This window comes from Zerene cesonia, unplaced genomic scaffold (genome assembly GCF_012273895.1).
Source record: "Zerene cesonia ecotype Mississippi unplaced genomic scaffold, Zerene_cesonia_1.1 Zces_u006, whole genome shotgun sequence".
NCBI classification, from domain to species: Eukaryota; Metazoa; Arthropoda; class Insecta; order Lepidoptera; family Pieridae; genus Zerene; species Zerene cesonia.
In genome coordinates, this window is record NW_024045136.1 from 1,785,660 (window position 1) to 1,801,183 (window position 15,524).

Consider the following 15,524-nt stretch of genomic DNA (forward strand, 5'->3'; position numbering starts at 1 on the left):
ATAATATATTGCACTGGCTTCAAGTTTAGGACACAGCTGTACCGATTGTAGATCGTGTGTATAGACATGCACTTCTTTATTGGTTGGTCTTAATTTATCTTGAGTTTTTTCCTGTCTAGCTCTATCCTTCTTTAATATATGTTCACAATATTTTTCTTTACTGATATTCCCTACATTATGAGAACAACACAAGTCGCATTGGTCTTTCTTAGGTGAAAATAAATTCTTAAAATTAAATACTTTTTATTAAATATTTGATCGAACAACCATTGAGAGGCGGAGTTTTCCTGCTGTTAGTTGCATTTCTCACAGTATAACTTTAAACAATAAATTCAACAATGGCGATGTTGTCTTGGTGACAATTTTGAATAAAGACACAGAATATCGATACGTAGCTATGTAGCTAAGATAATGAAGAACAAGTAATATTCTGTAAAATTTGTGACAACACTGGTAAACATTTCAGGATTGATGACAACAACGTTTCTTTCATCTCATCGGACCAAATTATAGAAAAGATACCAACCCCCACCTTAAAAATGAAAGGGCAGCGTATTTATTATGAGTTTCACCAAAGTATTAACGTATTTGAAAAGCCATGATCTCATTTATCTTTTTATATGATTTTATTTCTTTAAATGGAAGTTCCAATTTATGTTTATGTTTTAGTTTTTTTGGAGGTCGTTCGTGTAATCTTCCAGCGATGAAATGTCGTTCCTAGCTCCAACAATTCTATCCGCAGTTCTTTTGCACGTCGCATCTACTCCATCAGTAGCTCCCTTGCCGTGTCCAGCTTCGTGGTAATTCCATGTGAATTTTATGACATTTGGGTAAAAATCATGTAATTTTGTTGCCAATGCATGGAACATTATTTTATTTCGGTATTGTGTGACCGGCCCATCACTTAGAAAATGCAAATTGGTTACTTCTGTGGTAAGGCTGTCAAGTATGGGCTGCAAATGTGCCCAAATAGCTGGCGGAGAGTGAGGCAAATTTTTAGAAAGAGTGCATTAACAGGAGCATTTTAAATCTCCATTATTTGCTTCGGTGTAAACCACAACCGTATGGATACTTATCTGCTCTCTCGATCCTCCGAAATGAAACGATTGCACTTCTTGAGCGTATTTTGTTTGATAATTCTCACTGAAATCAACGTGAATAATAGCAACTTGCTCTGTCAGTGTTTCCTTTTTACATTTTACAGCCATATATTGATGCACTATGTTCAATTCGTGTCGAAGCAAGATTTCGGTTTTACTTTGCAGGTCTAAAATTAAATCTCGGGTGTATATTTCTATTGTATTTTTTCGCCACTTCATAACTTTCCGTGTCTTTTTAGTTTTCATATAGAAATAATCTTGAAGTACAGATTGCCACTTTTTATAGAGTAGTGGAGTTTTTGTTAACACAGGTCTCACGTTGTCTCGAAAGACATTTTTCGTCGTATCTGTCGCAACAAATTGTATTTAAAAGACCCACGTAGTTTGACACCGATATAATCTTTGCTTGGTGTAGAGAACTTAAAATCAAATGCGTCACGTTTGTCGTAGCGCTACTGGACAACCCAAAAGGGACGGAACTTGCAGAAAAGTGAATTCGAATTTGTTTTATCGTTTCTTGTCTTCCATGTCATATCTAATAAACTTTTATTCGTAATAGATGGCTGTCTTATAGGTTTCATATTAATTTGGTTCAATATTTTATATTTATTGACTATTTTACCATTTAGCACCTTTTTTAATATCTTCTTCTCATTATCATTAGTTGTCAAATTTATATTTTCTTCGTGTTGATTTTGAATCACTTCACTAAACAATAATTTTTTCTTCACCTCTTCTACGTTCTCCTTAGTATTATTCTGTAAAAGATTTGCCACTTTTGAGTTTGGAGTAATTTTTCTGTTTTTCTATGCACCTCAGTTTCTTTTGACAGTTAAGTACCTTTTGACGCAGCTGTTTAATTTCGATTTTTTGTTTCTTTATAAATTTCCGTTGAATTTCAGACCACTTTTTAGCACCTCGAGCGTGTTGTTTCTTAACAATTATCAGCCGCAGGTGGTGTTATTGGATCATTTCTGGTGGATTGTAGCTTTACGAGATCTCTATGCTTTTTGGTTTTCTCCCTCCATATTTTTCTAATAGCTCTTTTTTCCCTTTCGGTCATACATTCCTAGCCGGATCGTTTTTCATTCTTTGGTGACGTAATTTTTCAGCATGACGCTTTTTTTTCTAACCTTTCTTCCCTTGTTTGTTTCTTTTTAACTTTCGCCATGATGTTTGATCATACTCGAGTCTCTAGAACAATTAAAATGATGTCTAACTAATTTTGAAAATTTATTTAAGTCACTACCACAATTTTAACGAATCTAACAACACCTCACATGTCAAAATCAGTCTAACCGTTTGGGCTGTAGAGCGTGCTAAAGAAATGGACATACAGACATATACAATAAAAACATTATGTATTAACAAAAAAAAAAAATAGTCACTTCTCTGATGCTTTTGTCTTTGGCACAAAATATGCAAGTGACATGATTGCACATAATCTATAAAAATTACTTTTTTGATCACGGTTTAACGCAATACATGAAATCTACACACAATTAATATATCATTGGGCAGATAACAATTATTGTAACGATAAAATACAAAACGATATACATACCAAAGGAAATACTCAAACGACTTGCAAAAACACGCTGTCCTACGGTGAATCGTAGAACTGACGCAATATTAGTGGTGTCTTGCTCAGCATCGTTAGCTTGCTTCTAACTTCACACTGTTGGTATGCGCGTAGTTTAAGTCAAAAACGTATCTTCGCGGTTTTAAATTACATTTTACTTCTTTTATTTCGCCAGATGAAGTGACATAGTTGTACATGAGTGTAACTTATATTTTTTATGTTAAAAAAATTTATTAGGTCCTATATATTTTGATAAAATATGTTTCGATGTTTATACAAGCATATGTTCGTATTTAAAAACAAACTTTAGTATTTAGAGCTTTTAGTGATAAAATCATTATATTCTAGTAACGGTGAGGCCAGAGGAGTATACATTTATAACTATTTAAAACTGTTAATGCCATAAATTTAACAAGTATCCGTGAGGAAGCTTATAAACAATTGCAGAGGCAGTCCTCGAACACCAGCTCTCTCAAGTTTCCTTAAGAGGACAGGTATCGAAACCGTGTCGAAGACTTTAGCGAGGTCCAAGAAAATACCAATGCATTTTTTTTTTGCGGTCGAGATTACTATTAATGTGATTTGTCAAGTCTGACACAGCATCATCCGTGGATTTCCCTCTCAGGAAACCATATTGATGTATGGAAAAAAGTACTAGGTATTCTTTATTCTGCTTAAAAATATTTGAGGGTATATTATCATAACCTGAAGTATCACTCTTAAGACAATGGTCTTGTCAATGGACAATATCAGTAATTTCATAAATATCCGTGTCTCTTATACCCATAGATTTACAAGATATTTGTTGATTATTGAAATTATGACTATCAGAAACATTCGTTTTAAAATCATCAAGTAATTTTTCAGCCATGATTTTACCTACATTCTCAAAATATCTATTAACGTCATCAACAGTTTGTTTTTATTTATTAATTCACTATTGTCACATCTAGTTGGGCTCATATTTGTAATTTTTTTTATTCGTTTCCAGGTATATTTGTCGTTTTTCTTACATTTGTTCAGTTCAGTTTATTCGTATGCGTGTTTAACTTTTCTTAAGATATTAGTTCAGAAATTCCTGTATCGAGAGTATGTGATTCGGAGAATTTGATTATCAGGCTGTTGTTTCAGTTTTAAGTACAACTTGTCTCTGTTTCTTATGCATCGAAGAAGATCCACGGTTGCCGAGAAACGTAATTTCTTGAAATAGGTTTCTATAAATTACTTTGCAATACATTTTGAAGATATTTAACAAGAGCGTCTGCAGCCAAGTTTGCATACGTTCAAAAAACTTCGTAAAACAACTGCTGAAAAAAATCCCAACTGTTATTTTTCAGCTTCATATTCCGGGTCTGGCACGGACATCGCTATGCGTGCTATTCATGTGTGATTGTACTTTCTCTGAGGCATAAGGTATCCACCGAAAATCGAGTGTCATTACACTGAGTTGCGGCCTTATATTGGCTTACACATAATCATAAATATTAACGTAGGTATTAAGAATACTAAAGAGCTCGCATTCGCTCAACGGAACATAACATCCATACGAAGAGCGGGAGCAATTGAGATAATAAATAGTCTAATCCGTGTAATTTTGCATTCTGCCCGCAGTTGTCCACGTCGCTCCACGGCAACAGCAATGGCGGCATATGCGAGGTGTGCGTCACGCAGCTGCGCAACGCGTTCAACTTCAAGAAGCAGGTGCAGCACACGGAGGAGAAGTTTAAGAAAATGCAGGAGATCGTGTTCAAACGTGAGTGTTTCTGCGGGTAGTTGGAGATTTATTAGGAATTTTGGAAGCGAATATGGTTCTGAATAAATTAGTATGAATGAAAGAAAGAATAAAAACGTTTACACACAACAGATCATTCTAGAAAACAACAGCAGACAATAAATTGCAAAATACAAAAACATAAATAAATGGCTAGCCTTAACAATTATGTGGGGCTGCGTGTGCCAAAAAGGGTTGCCACTCAGGAAACTACAGGCATAACGCCTCAGCTCAGACTTTCAATGACACCTTTTCGACATCGCGATTACAGTATGGTAATAGTGCAATTATACGTTCTCCTTATAATATTCATTACCCAACCCGCGGCGTCGCTCCCGTAAAAATAGCCTAGAGAGAAGTAGACTTGTCAACACCTGAACCATATTTCATTCAGATCCGATCACCTGTATCTATGCGATAGAGACGTAGCAACAAACGCGAAGGGTTTGTTTTTGCTTCTCTGGAACTACTGTACCGAACTACATGAAATTCGGTGGGAAGGTAGTTTGACTCGAGAAGGGTCATTTGATAGTTTATAACCCCGAAGAGTTTGTTTTGCTTCTCGGGAACTACTGTACCGAACTACATGAAATTTGGTGGGGAGGTAGTTTGACACGAGAAGGGCCATTGGATAGTTTATAACCCGGTTATTTTATGGGAACGGATAATTTTTCGGCCAAAAATCAGGGATGTATATCTTTTCCTATAATATAACCTACTGCATATATAACTGCGCGCAAAGCCGCGGCGAGAGAGCTGGTAGTAATATAAAATGGTGAACTGGGACCAGTAGCTATTAAACTGCCCCATTCGTTTTCCCAGTAACTTTTTTTTAATCTATTCAAATGCACTAACTCTATTCCTAGTGGAGGAAAATCCAACATAAGATTTAAATTGCTTAAGCCGCTCTGATGGATGCATGCGGCTATTACTAATGCGAATTTTTTTTTAACATTTTACAATTACAAAAAAAAAACATTTGGATATTTTTTTCCAATGTCCCTGATATTTATTATTATATATGTATAGGATATTTCCCCTGTTTGAAATTACCCTGATTGACTATATATTTGGAAATAAATAAATAACTACTGTCACGATAATATAAAGGATAAGAGACTACGTGAATATATAAAATGACTAGCTGCACCCGGCAAACGCTGTTCTGCCTTACTCTTATCATTTAGGGGTATGAAAAATAGACGTTAGCCGATTCTCATAGATACCGGATGAGCACAAAAAATTTCGCACAAAATCGGTCAAGCCGTTTCGGAGGAGTATGGCAACGAAAACTGAAGAATTTTATATATTAATTTTATTTTGGATATTTTCCCTGTTTGAAATTATTCCCTGATTGACTATATATTTGGAAATAAATAAATAACTACTGTCACGATAATATAAAGGAAAAGGCCCGTTTCCTTTTCCTCACCCGTCCCAGTCCATTCCTTCTTTCCAGTGGTTAATCCATTCCTTTTCCCTTACCCCAAAAAAGCGGGCAGCGCATTCGCAGAGGCCCAACCTTTGCGAATGTTCATGGGCGGTGGTGATCGCTTACCATCAGGCGAACCACCAGCTCAGTTGCCCGCTTCGACATAAAAAAAAAAAAGGAAACGAGACTACGTGAATATATAAAATGATGTTTTATGTTGCAGCGGAAACGATTAAAATCGAAATGGGGCACGACGACTCCGAGCCGAATTCGGACAATATGGACGACGATTTCTCTGGTGCAGGTATGTAGTATCTTCTTTTTCTTATGTAAAAAAATCAATTGCTGCTCGTTGAGTCTCGCTATAACTCGAAAATGGCTGGTCCGATTTTTTTATTATCACGGTTTTGGTGCGTTCCGAATAGTTCAGGGAAATGTTTGAAAGGTAAGAACAATACGGAGGCGGGCGAAGCCGCGGGCGGGAAGCTAGTCAAATTATAATTTTTATGCGTAAGAAAGTGTGATTGATGATGAGATGACCTTCAAGTAGACATGATGCAAGCTTCAATTAATTTAATATAGTATGTACATTTTTAATGATATAAATTGTTCTCATGAGTAAATATAAAATCTTTAAACTGATACGTGTTATTTTAGTTTTTTTTTTGTGTTTCATCAGTCTCACCGTGACCACGCTCGCTGTAAAACGTTCGAAACGTCGGGTTAATAATGTAATGAATAAATCGCGTTTAAAAAAGTAATTGAATATTTTTTAAATATTTATAGTACGCGGCGACAATTTAAAAAAAAATGTATCCATTCATTCAACTCGCATCTCGCTTCCAGAATACGATGTGCCGATAAAATACGAAACGGCCGACGACACGAAGCCAAAGAAGCGAGCGGCTAAAGCCTCCACGTCCAAGAAGAAACCGAAGACGGAGCTCGGCGAGACGTCCGCCAAACGTAAGTGCAGCGGCTCGAATGACGCGCGGGCTACGTGGTTATGTGTTTGTGCGGGTAGTTGGAAAAGAAACCAGCAATATTGTTGGTCGTTTAGAGGTTATCGTTAAAGGTAGTAAGAGTAAGAGTATTAGTTATTAATTATTAATTATCAGGTATCTATGGTTATGAAAATAAAATCATTTTAGTGTTGGTGAAATGCCGTGGATAGATAATATAATATTTACTTATAAATAAAGAGTTATTTTCTTTGTTGCTTTGATGGAAGAGAGTAGAAATTTATAATCAATATTTATAGTCAAACTGATACATAATTATAAACAATAATTTTCCAGGAATGATATCGCTCCAGATTTTAAAATGGGCGAGATAACAGTATTTTGCTATCGGACGAATAAAGAGGATTTCCCATTCTTTTCCAGATTGATTTGAATGATTTTTTTTATAAATTTTCAAGCGATTAATGTATGATAATGATAAATATATTATTGTTATACCGATAACGATAAATTAATAAATAAATAAATAATTAAATATAAATCACTTTATAATCGTTGGAATGAAAAAAAAAATGTTTTTCTTTATACAAACCCAGCCCAAACACAAAACCTACTAGCCGCGTATTTCTAAGGAATTTGGAAGAGTTGCGTATTATTTATATGTATCTATTTCTTATCTACTAGCTTATGTCTGCGGCTTCGCACGCATTAAATTCGGAGTGGTTTTATAGATGTTATTATACATATAAACCTTCCTCTTGACTCAATCTGTCTATTAAAAAAAAATACCCCGTCATAATCCGGTGCGTAGTTTTGAAGATTTAAACATGCATACACACATACAGACGTAGTGATTATTAGCTGTAACCCGCGGCGTCACTAATCTAGACTATAATCTATGTCTGTACAAATTGTCATACATATACTATAAGATGTTTTCACGTGAAAGAAAAACAAACATCCATCCATCTGTCATAATTATAATTATACTAGCATTTGCCGGCGGCTTCGCACGAGTTAAATTCAGAGTAGTATAATAAATGTTATTGTACATATGAACCTTCGTCTTAAATCACTCTATCTATTAACAAAAACCGCATCAAAATCCGTTGCGTAGTTCCATAGACTTAAAGCATTCATAGGATCAAAGAAAGCGACTTTGTTTTATACTATGTATGTAGTGATGAAATGTTTCTGCGAATGTTTGAACGCCCTTTAAGCAAGGGACTACTGAAAGAAAGAAATAATAATTCTTTCATTCTTTCATTTAATCGTTACGACGACAATAATTTATTTCAGCGGACAAACGCAAATATGATACAACAGATCTTATACTTTTATTTATGTTGTTTTTTTTTTGGATTCTATGAACCAATGAACCCAATTGAGCGAAATGAACTTAATATGTATTGAATTCTGTATTTCTACGATTTTAAAGCGCTTCTGAATGAAGTTTTTGAAACACGCTCTTTCATTAGCTTCACCCGTATGTTTGTATGTAACCGACTTGCTTTAGACTCGATTTTGACCCACATCCAACGGACAGATTTAATTCAAACTCTGTACACTTAATAAGAATCGGTGATGATACAATAATTGCACGAGTTTATCTCACTGTCCCGATTAGGATCGCCGGGATTTAATAAGTTCCTTACGTATGTATAGCCCACTATCCTACTAATCCTACTAATAGTATAAATGCGAAAGTTTGTAAGGATGTGTGTGTGTGTTTGTTGCTCTTTCACGCAAAAACTACTGAACCGATTGCAATGAAATTTGGTACGTAGATAGCTGAACAACTGGAATAAGATATAGGCAACTTTGTATTGTATCAGTAAAAACAGCAATGTTTTAACTATATATATATATATATATATATATATATATATATATATATATATATATATATATATATATATATATATATATATATATATATATATATATATATATATATATATATATATATATATATATATATATATATATATATATATATATATATATATATATATATATATATATATATATATATATATGTATATGTATATGTATAAAAATGAACCCCTATTTCCCTTGGTCACGTACATCACGCGTGAACGGCTGTACCGATTTCAAAAATTCTTTCACCGTTAGAAAGCTGCAATTACTGAGCGACATAGGCTATATATGTAGCACAGGTGTAACCGTGGCGGACAGATTGTTTTTTTTTTATAAAATTACAAAAAGCTTAAAGAGTACATACGCCACCTCTTCCATATTCTTTCTTGTTTTATATCTATGTGTGTGTTTATGCGGCAATGTAAAGTTAATAAATAAAATGTATCGTTATTTGACCATCTTGGTATAGTTTTAAAGATAGAAGAGATTCTGGCCCATATACAGTAAAATGTACATGGCCTGAGCCCCCCATAGGAGGCCTGTGTCCCGGCATATGTGGGATGTGGCAATATTTATGGTCTAATGATGATAATATTTGTACTATGGTAGGTACTTAAATTAGTCTATATTCGGTGGGTATTAGATAGTACATATATTGTATATATATTTTATATGTATATATATTTTTTACGAAGAGAGTTTCGATGTTTTCAACTCGTATGAGCTGTATCATATTGATCTCAGCCAATGGAATAGGTAATTAAATCGCATCTATACTTGTAGTATAAAGAGGTTAAGTTTGTGACGTTATGGGAGGAGGCCCATATCCTCTTCATGACCCTTCCCAGTCCTTTCCTTTATCCTCTCGTCAATCCTTTCTTTCCAATTTGAAGCCTGCAATCGATCTTAGGCCTCTCCAAATGTACACGGGCGGTGGTAGCGCTTACCGTCAGCCGACCCATCAGCTCAATTGCCGACAATACATAGATCTGATTGTAAGAATGATTTTTTCTATTAGAAACCCACCTTATTTATGAGTGTTATAGGTAATATTTTATTTCAACCTATTGGGGGGTGAAAAGACATAAAATATTGATCTAGTTTAGTAATTAATGTCTTTCTTACTTGTTATTAAAAAAATGTTTTTAAAACAGCCGACAAGTTTTGTTCAGTTATAAAATGACAAATTAAACAATATTGATATAACATACATTGGTATAGATAAATAGTATTAAAACACAAAGTATCGTTTAGTATACGATACGATACCGTTTCTCAACGATGCTATTTAATAATTTTACATTGCCGCCATGTGCTTTTTCTCTTTTAGACATAGTCGTGTTTTCACACCGTTGTTCTGTCCCTCGTAAGCATTATAGGTACCCTAAATGTTTCATGCGTCTAGAAATATTATTATCACCACGTATCATTGCGATGTTTGTACGAGCCATGAAAATTAATATAAAATCGCAGAAATTTACGTATATTTTATACAATTTCAATTCACACTTCGATATCGTATGGTTAGTGATTTTTGGTGTGTTTTTAAAAACGTATGCTATTGTTATGATTTGAATAAGTGGTAAGTATCGTTTTGTTGTATATAAGACTACATTGTTATATATAACAGAAATATAAGTGCTGAGATGTGATTTCGAATCACGAAAATGTAAAAATTACCTACCTACACGTGATTATAATCTGATTCTACCCTCAAGATTTTTACCGTTATATTGAATTTTCATTTTAACAAAAAATATCATATATTTTGATTGTGTAATGGATTTAAGGTATGAATGTTCATAGTGACCGAGTCCATAATAAAATAACATTGTTTAAGTGAAAAAAAAAACTGCTCTACAAAATAGTGATAATTCTTATTATATCGTTTTAGACAAATCTACACAGTAAAAGCTAAATAGGTATGTTTGTTGGATGCTTCGTTGATCATAAAGAATAGAAGGTTAGGTTGGTAGCATCATTACTGAAATATTGGATTCTTCCGCACTAAAGCGAATGCACGGAGGTATTGGGGTAAATGTTTTAACTCCCCCCTAACACAAGAAATAACCCCTCCCCACCCTTCAAAAAATTAATGTCTAAATATTTCGTTTAAGCATAAGAAAAACATCACACGGAAAACATTATGTTTTGTTGTCAAAATTTTCTCTTGATTTATTTATTCCTTCTGTAAATCGCGTATTCTCATTTCTGAGTATAAACCCGCTATACGTAGGTACGCATGTGTGCGTGCGGCGGCTGTGTGCACCGACCGAGCCGGACGTGACCGTTGATTGGAGACTGTCACGTTGATTGTATGTGTGCGTGCGTAAATACCAACTCCCTCGAGTCCCCTTTACGTATTTGTTGTGGTGTCTCGTGTATACTCTAACAATTGAATTTTACTTTCAATTTTAACAATCCCATGCACCTTTTATAGTTACAATAGCGACTGACATACGCTTTGAACATTGTTTATTCTAAAACGTTTGTAGAATCCCAGAAAAGATATCGAATTAATTCATTGGAACTAAACTGAAAACTTCTGTGACTTTTTTTGCAATGCATTTTGCCACTTTAATCATCTTTGTCATTTTATTGTATGGTGTTACTGTGAGACAGAAAGAGATTGTGCTATGAGATAACAGCAAATGCTAAAGGCCGGATATAATTTTCGTAAATGTGCGAAATATAACATATTTATACAATAATTTCAATAATTACGTAAAATTTAACAGCCCATCTACAATAATATATTAATATACAAATGAACCAGATAAAGATGATACAAAGCATTGATTAATGCTTTGTAACAATTCATAAAATTGATAATAAACAATAAATTGTGTCAAACGTGTATTGTTTTCCTCAACAGCATTAAACCCGATGATAACAATGATAATTCGCTAAATAGAGGACGTAAAATAAATGGCGCAAAAGAATAAAAGGCGATCGACAGAGAAGACGCTTAACACACACACGTAAATAATAAGAAGAGAGAGTGGATCAAGATAATTGAGATGTACTTCGTTTCTGTTATAGGAACGGACGGCGACGCGCCCAAGCGTAAGAGAAAGAAAAAGAAATCCGATGATAGCGCTACCCCTGAGCGCATAGAGCACAGAGTTAACCTCACCGCCATCCTACAATACTCCAACGCCAGCCCGTTCAGAGATAAGACAATGCGGGGCTTCTCTTGCCTCTACTGCGCTAAATATTTCCCGACTATCGAAGAGCTGCGCGCGCACACGGCGCAACAATCTGAGAAAGCGAAAATCAACACTATGCTCGACTACAAACTCAGCTATAATCCCATCAAATTGGACATCACCGATCTACAGTGTCAAGTCTGCAATCGCAGCATGAGAGACCTCAACGACCTCAAGGACCATTTAGTATCTGAACACAATAAAACTATACATAGGAACATAAAGGATATCATTCTTCCGTTCAGACTGGAGAACGGTCAGAACTTCACGTGCGTCGTTTGCTCCGTTGTCCATATCTCGTTCAAGAATCTGTATCACCACATGAGCAGTCACTATAGGAATTATTGTTGTAAGAAATGCGGTATCGGGTACATAACGATTGCTGCGCTGAGGAAGCACGGCAAGACGCACTACCAGGGCAACTTCCCGTGCGACTTTTGCGAGAAAACCTACACGTCGCTGACGAAAAAGCGGAACCACGAGAAGGGCGTCCACACCGCCGGCTGGTTGAGGAACAAGTGCCCGCACTGTCCGGAAATCTTCGTCAGCTACTACGACCGCAGCGAGCACATGGTCAAAGTGCACAACGAGGCGCCCATCATATATCCGTGCAATGCGTGCAATAAGACGTACAAGAAGAAATTCGAACTGAACAGGCACATAAAGCATCACCACCTGCAGCAGAAGAGCTACCTGTGCGACAAGTGCAACGCGAACTTCTTCTCGAAACGCGGCCTCATCGACCACATGACGCGGCACACGGGCTCCGAGATGTGTTCCTGCGACGTGTGCGGCAAGACGTTCTCGCGGTTGCGAACGCTGAAGGAGCACATGAAGATACACGACGACGACAAGCGGTTCCAGTGTGAGATATGCAAGAAGACGTTTATGCAGAAGTGCAGCTTGAAGAGCCACGTGCGCCTGCATCAGGACGACCTCGACATATTCAAGGAGTTTGACGACGTCAAACACCTAATCGACAATAGGGAGATGACGCTGAAGGAGATCGCGGCGGAGAGTAAAATTAAAGCTCTGGCCGAGAAGGAGAGTCAGCGGATGGTGTAGTATTGGAGAGTTCCTGTGGATATGTCCGTTTTACCAATATAAATGTGCGCTATAGGCACGGGTTTGATTAGACGAAGGGATTAGGTGAAAGTTGGCGTTTGTGATAAATTGGCTTTTCGTAATGAGAAATTAAGAGAAACGCGTCAAAGTCTCGACTTGTCTTATGTCACAGAAACGCAAAGCTAGATTGACCAAGTGTTAAAATTTGACAAAATTAAGTGTTATTAACGGTTAGAGACGCTCACGAATGTAGCTGTTCAATTTAGAATTTATTTTACAAGCTGCGTTTTAATAGCTTGTTCTGAAACTAGTGCATCTAACTATGTTACGAAAAATGTTTTCACGATGTTAGTTACACTTGTACAGAAGCCCAAATATGTATTTCTTTTCGCCATGTCATCATTGACATTGTTATTTTGACTGATCATCTTTAAATGCGAAGGTGATACTTTTTGTTGAAGTTTTTTTTCTATTTTGTGCACTGGTGGACCATGTCCTTATACAATGAAACGATATAGATGTATATGGGTCGCCGCACATGGGCCACACACGTACACACACACAGCTACACACGCAGCTACACACGCACGTACACACACACAGCTACACACGCACGTACACACACACAGCTACACACGCACGTACACACACACAGCTACACACGCACGTACACACACAGCCACACACACACACACACACACACACACACACACACACGCACACGCACACAACCGCACAGGCACACAGCCACAATCATCGCCACGAGCGATTTCTAGGGAACGCTTTGTAGCATATGGCATCCAATGGTCACTGTGAGCGGCGAGTCCATAGAAAATGTACGAAAACAACACCAGAAACATGGCTGTGGCGACTCTAAATCAAGTAGCGTCGAATATTGTAGACCGCGCTGAGCATTGTTAGTCCTATTTTGAAGGAATGTTAAAACAATTGGTTAAAACGGGCATACATGCACTATGATATCACAGTGTGTGCATTCCTTAAATACAAGTGCAATTACAAATGTTATTGTTTATCGGGGGGAAACCTTATACAAATATTCACAGGTGGTGCCAGTTATGCGAGTTATATTTCTCTTATGTATATACACATTGTTTTTTATTTAACTTCTACCCTCAACAAGAATATTTATCATGATATATTTCGTTCGATTTGTGTCTATTAAATAAAATTATATTGGAGTTTCTAATATCTTGCAGAATGGTAATCATTCTACTTCGATACTTCATTTTTCTGTATAAATTTACTTCTCTAAAAAAGAATGAATGTACATGGTAGCTTGTCATTATCATCCACATATATATACGTATTTTTATTCCACGAGACATAGTTTATTTTGTACTGTTAGTAATTTTCATTGTGACCCTGAGATTTGGTTTTAGGTTCATACATTTTCGAACAAATATATAAAAATCATGAGGAGACCATTACAGATGTATTAAATTAATTCGTCGAAGTTAAACACATTCTTTTCTGTCAATTTCTTATTTTATGTTTGGTAAACGTGTTAACTTCATTATTGTATGACGTTTTTTGAGTTCTGTAATGTTTTGAAACTATCAAGGAAGCCTAATCATGAAAGCACCCATGTCGTTTTAGCTACTCACTATTTTTATAATACCATTCCGTTCTATTTGAAATCTTAGCCTAGGGAAAGAAGTAATAAACTAATTTATAAGATTTCATATTTCGTTTGATTTATAAACACACACGATATACCAATAGAATATGAATGCTTATTGACGATGCGTGACACGTACCCGTCAGGAGATTATGCGGTTTTATTTAAGTTGCAGTGTGATTTTACGTTGTGATACCGAAACGGCGAGTCAAACAGCTATTTTTCTTTTATAGGCCGTACTGGAGCACGGAAAAAACGAAAACGGACCTTAGTGGAAGAGAGCGAATGTGAGCCGAGCGAGAACGTTAACGATATTGTGTACCGCGAAAGGCATCTGTCGGAGATGCAAAAACAGTGGCATAACTTGAACGTATTGCTCACACACTCCAACATTACGCCGTTCAAAGACAGGAACGACGCTGGTTACATATGCGCGTACTGTTTTAAGGCCTACCCTGATCCCGGGGAGTTGAGGCGACACACGCATTGCGACCACGGCAAAGAGAAACCGTCGTACAAAGCTGGTTCGGGCATGAGCAGCTTCGTTGCGTTCCTAGATATAGTCGATCTCAAGTGTACGCTATGCGATTCGTCCATGGATAGCATAGGTGCTCTAACGAACCACCTAGTCATCGTCCACGACAAGAAGTATTACTTGGACGTCACCGACTACTTCCAGCCGTTCAAATTGACGAACGAACAGCAAATAAACTGCTGTCTCTGCGATGAGATATTCCACAACATGAAGCTGCTGATGCAGCACATGAATGAGCATTACAGGAACTTTATATGCACCATATGCGGGGCGGGGTTCGTCAACAGCTTTCGGCTCAATCGCCACGAGACCACGCACGTCAAGAAGAAATCCAGTTTTCCGTGTCGC

General features: G+C 36.4%; 1 protein-coding gene across 1 annotated transcript in view; it reads left to right on the forward strand.

The window, feature by feature from the left end:
- Nucleotides 1–13,206, forward strand: part of LOC119838939 (zinc finger protein 62-like) — a 15,198-nt gene extending 1,992 nt beyond the window's left edge. Inside the window, exons 2-6 of the mRNA XM_038365086.1 lie at nucleotides 3,394–3,400; nucleotides 4,294–4,435; nucleotides 6,109–6,189; nucleotides 6,732–6,851; nucleotides 11,771–13,206. Coding sequence (XP_038221014.1) covers nucleotides 3,394–3,400; nucleotides 4,294–4,435; nucleotides 6,109–6,189; nucleotides 6,732–6,851; nucleotides 11,771–13,002 — 1,582 coding nt within the window. The 3' untranslated portion in view covers nucleotides 13,003–13,206. The remainder of the gene's footprint in view (nucleotides 1–3,393; nucleotides 3,401–4,293; nucleotides 4,436–6,108; nucleotides 6,190–6,731; nucleotides 6,852–11,770) is intronic.
- The last annotated feature ends 2,318 nt before the right edge of the window (nucleotides 13,207–15,524 follow it).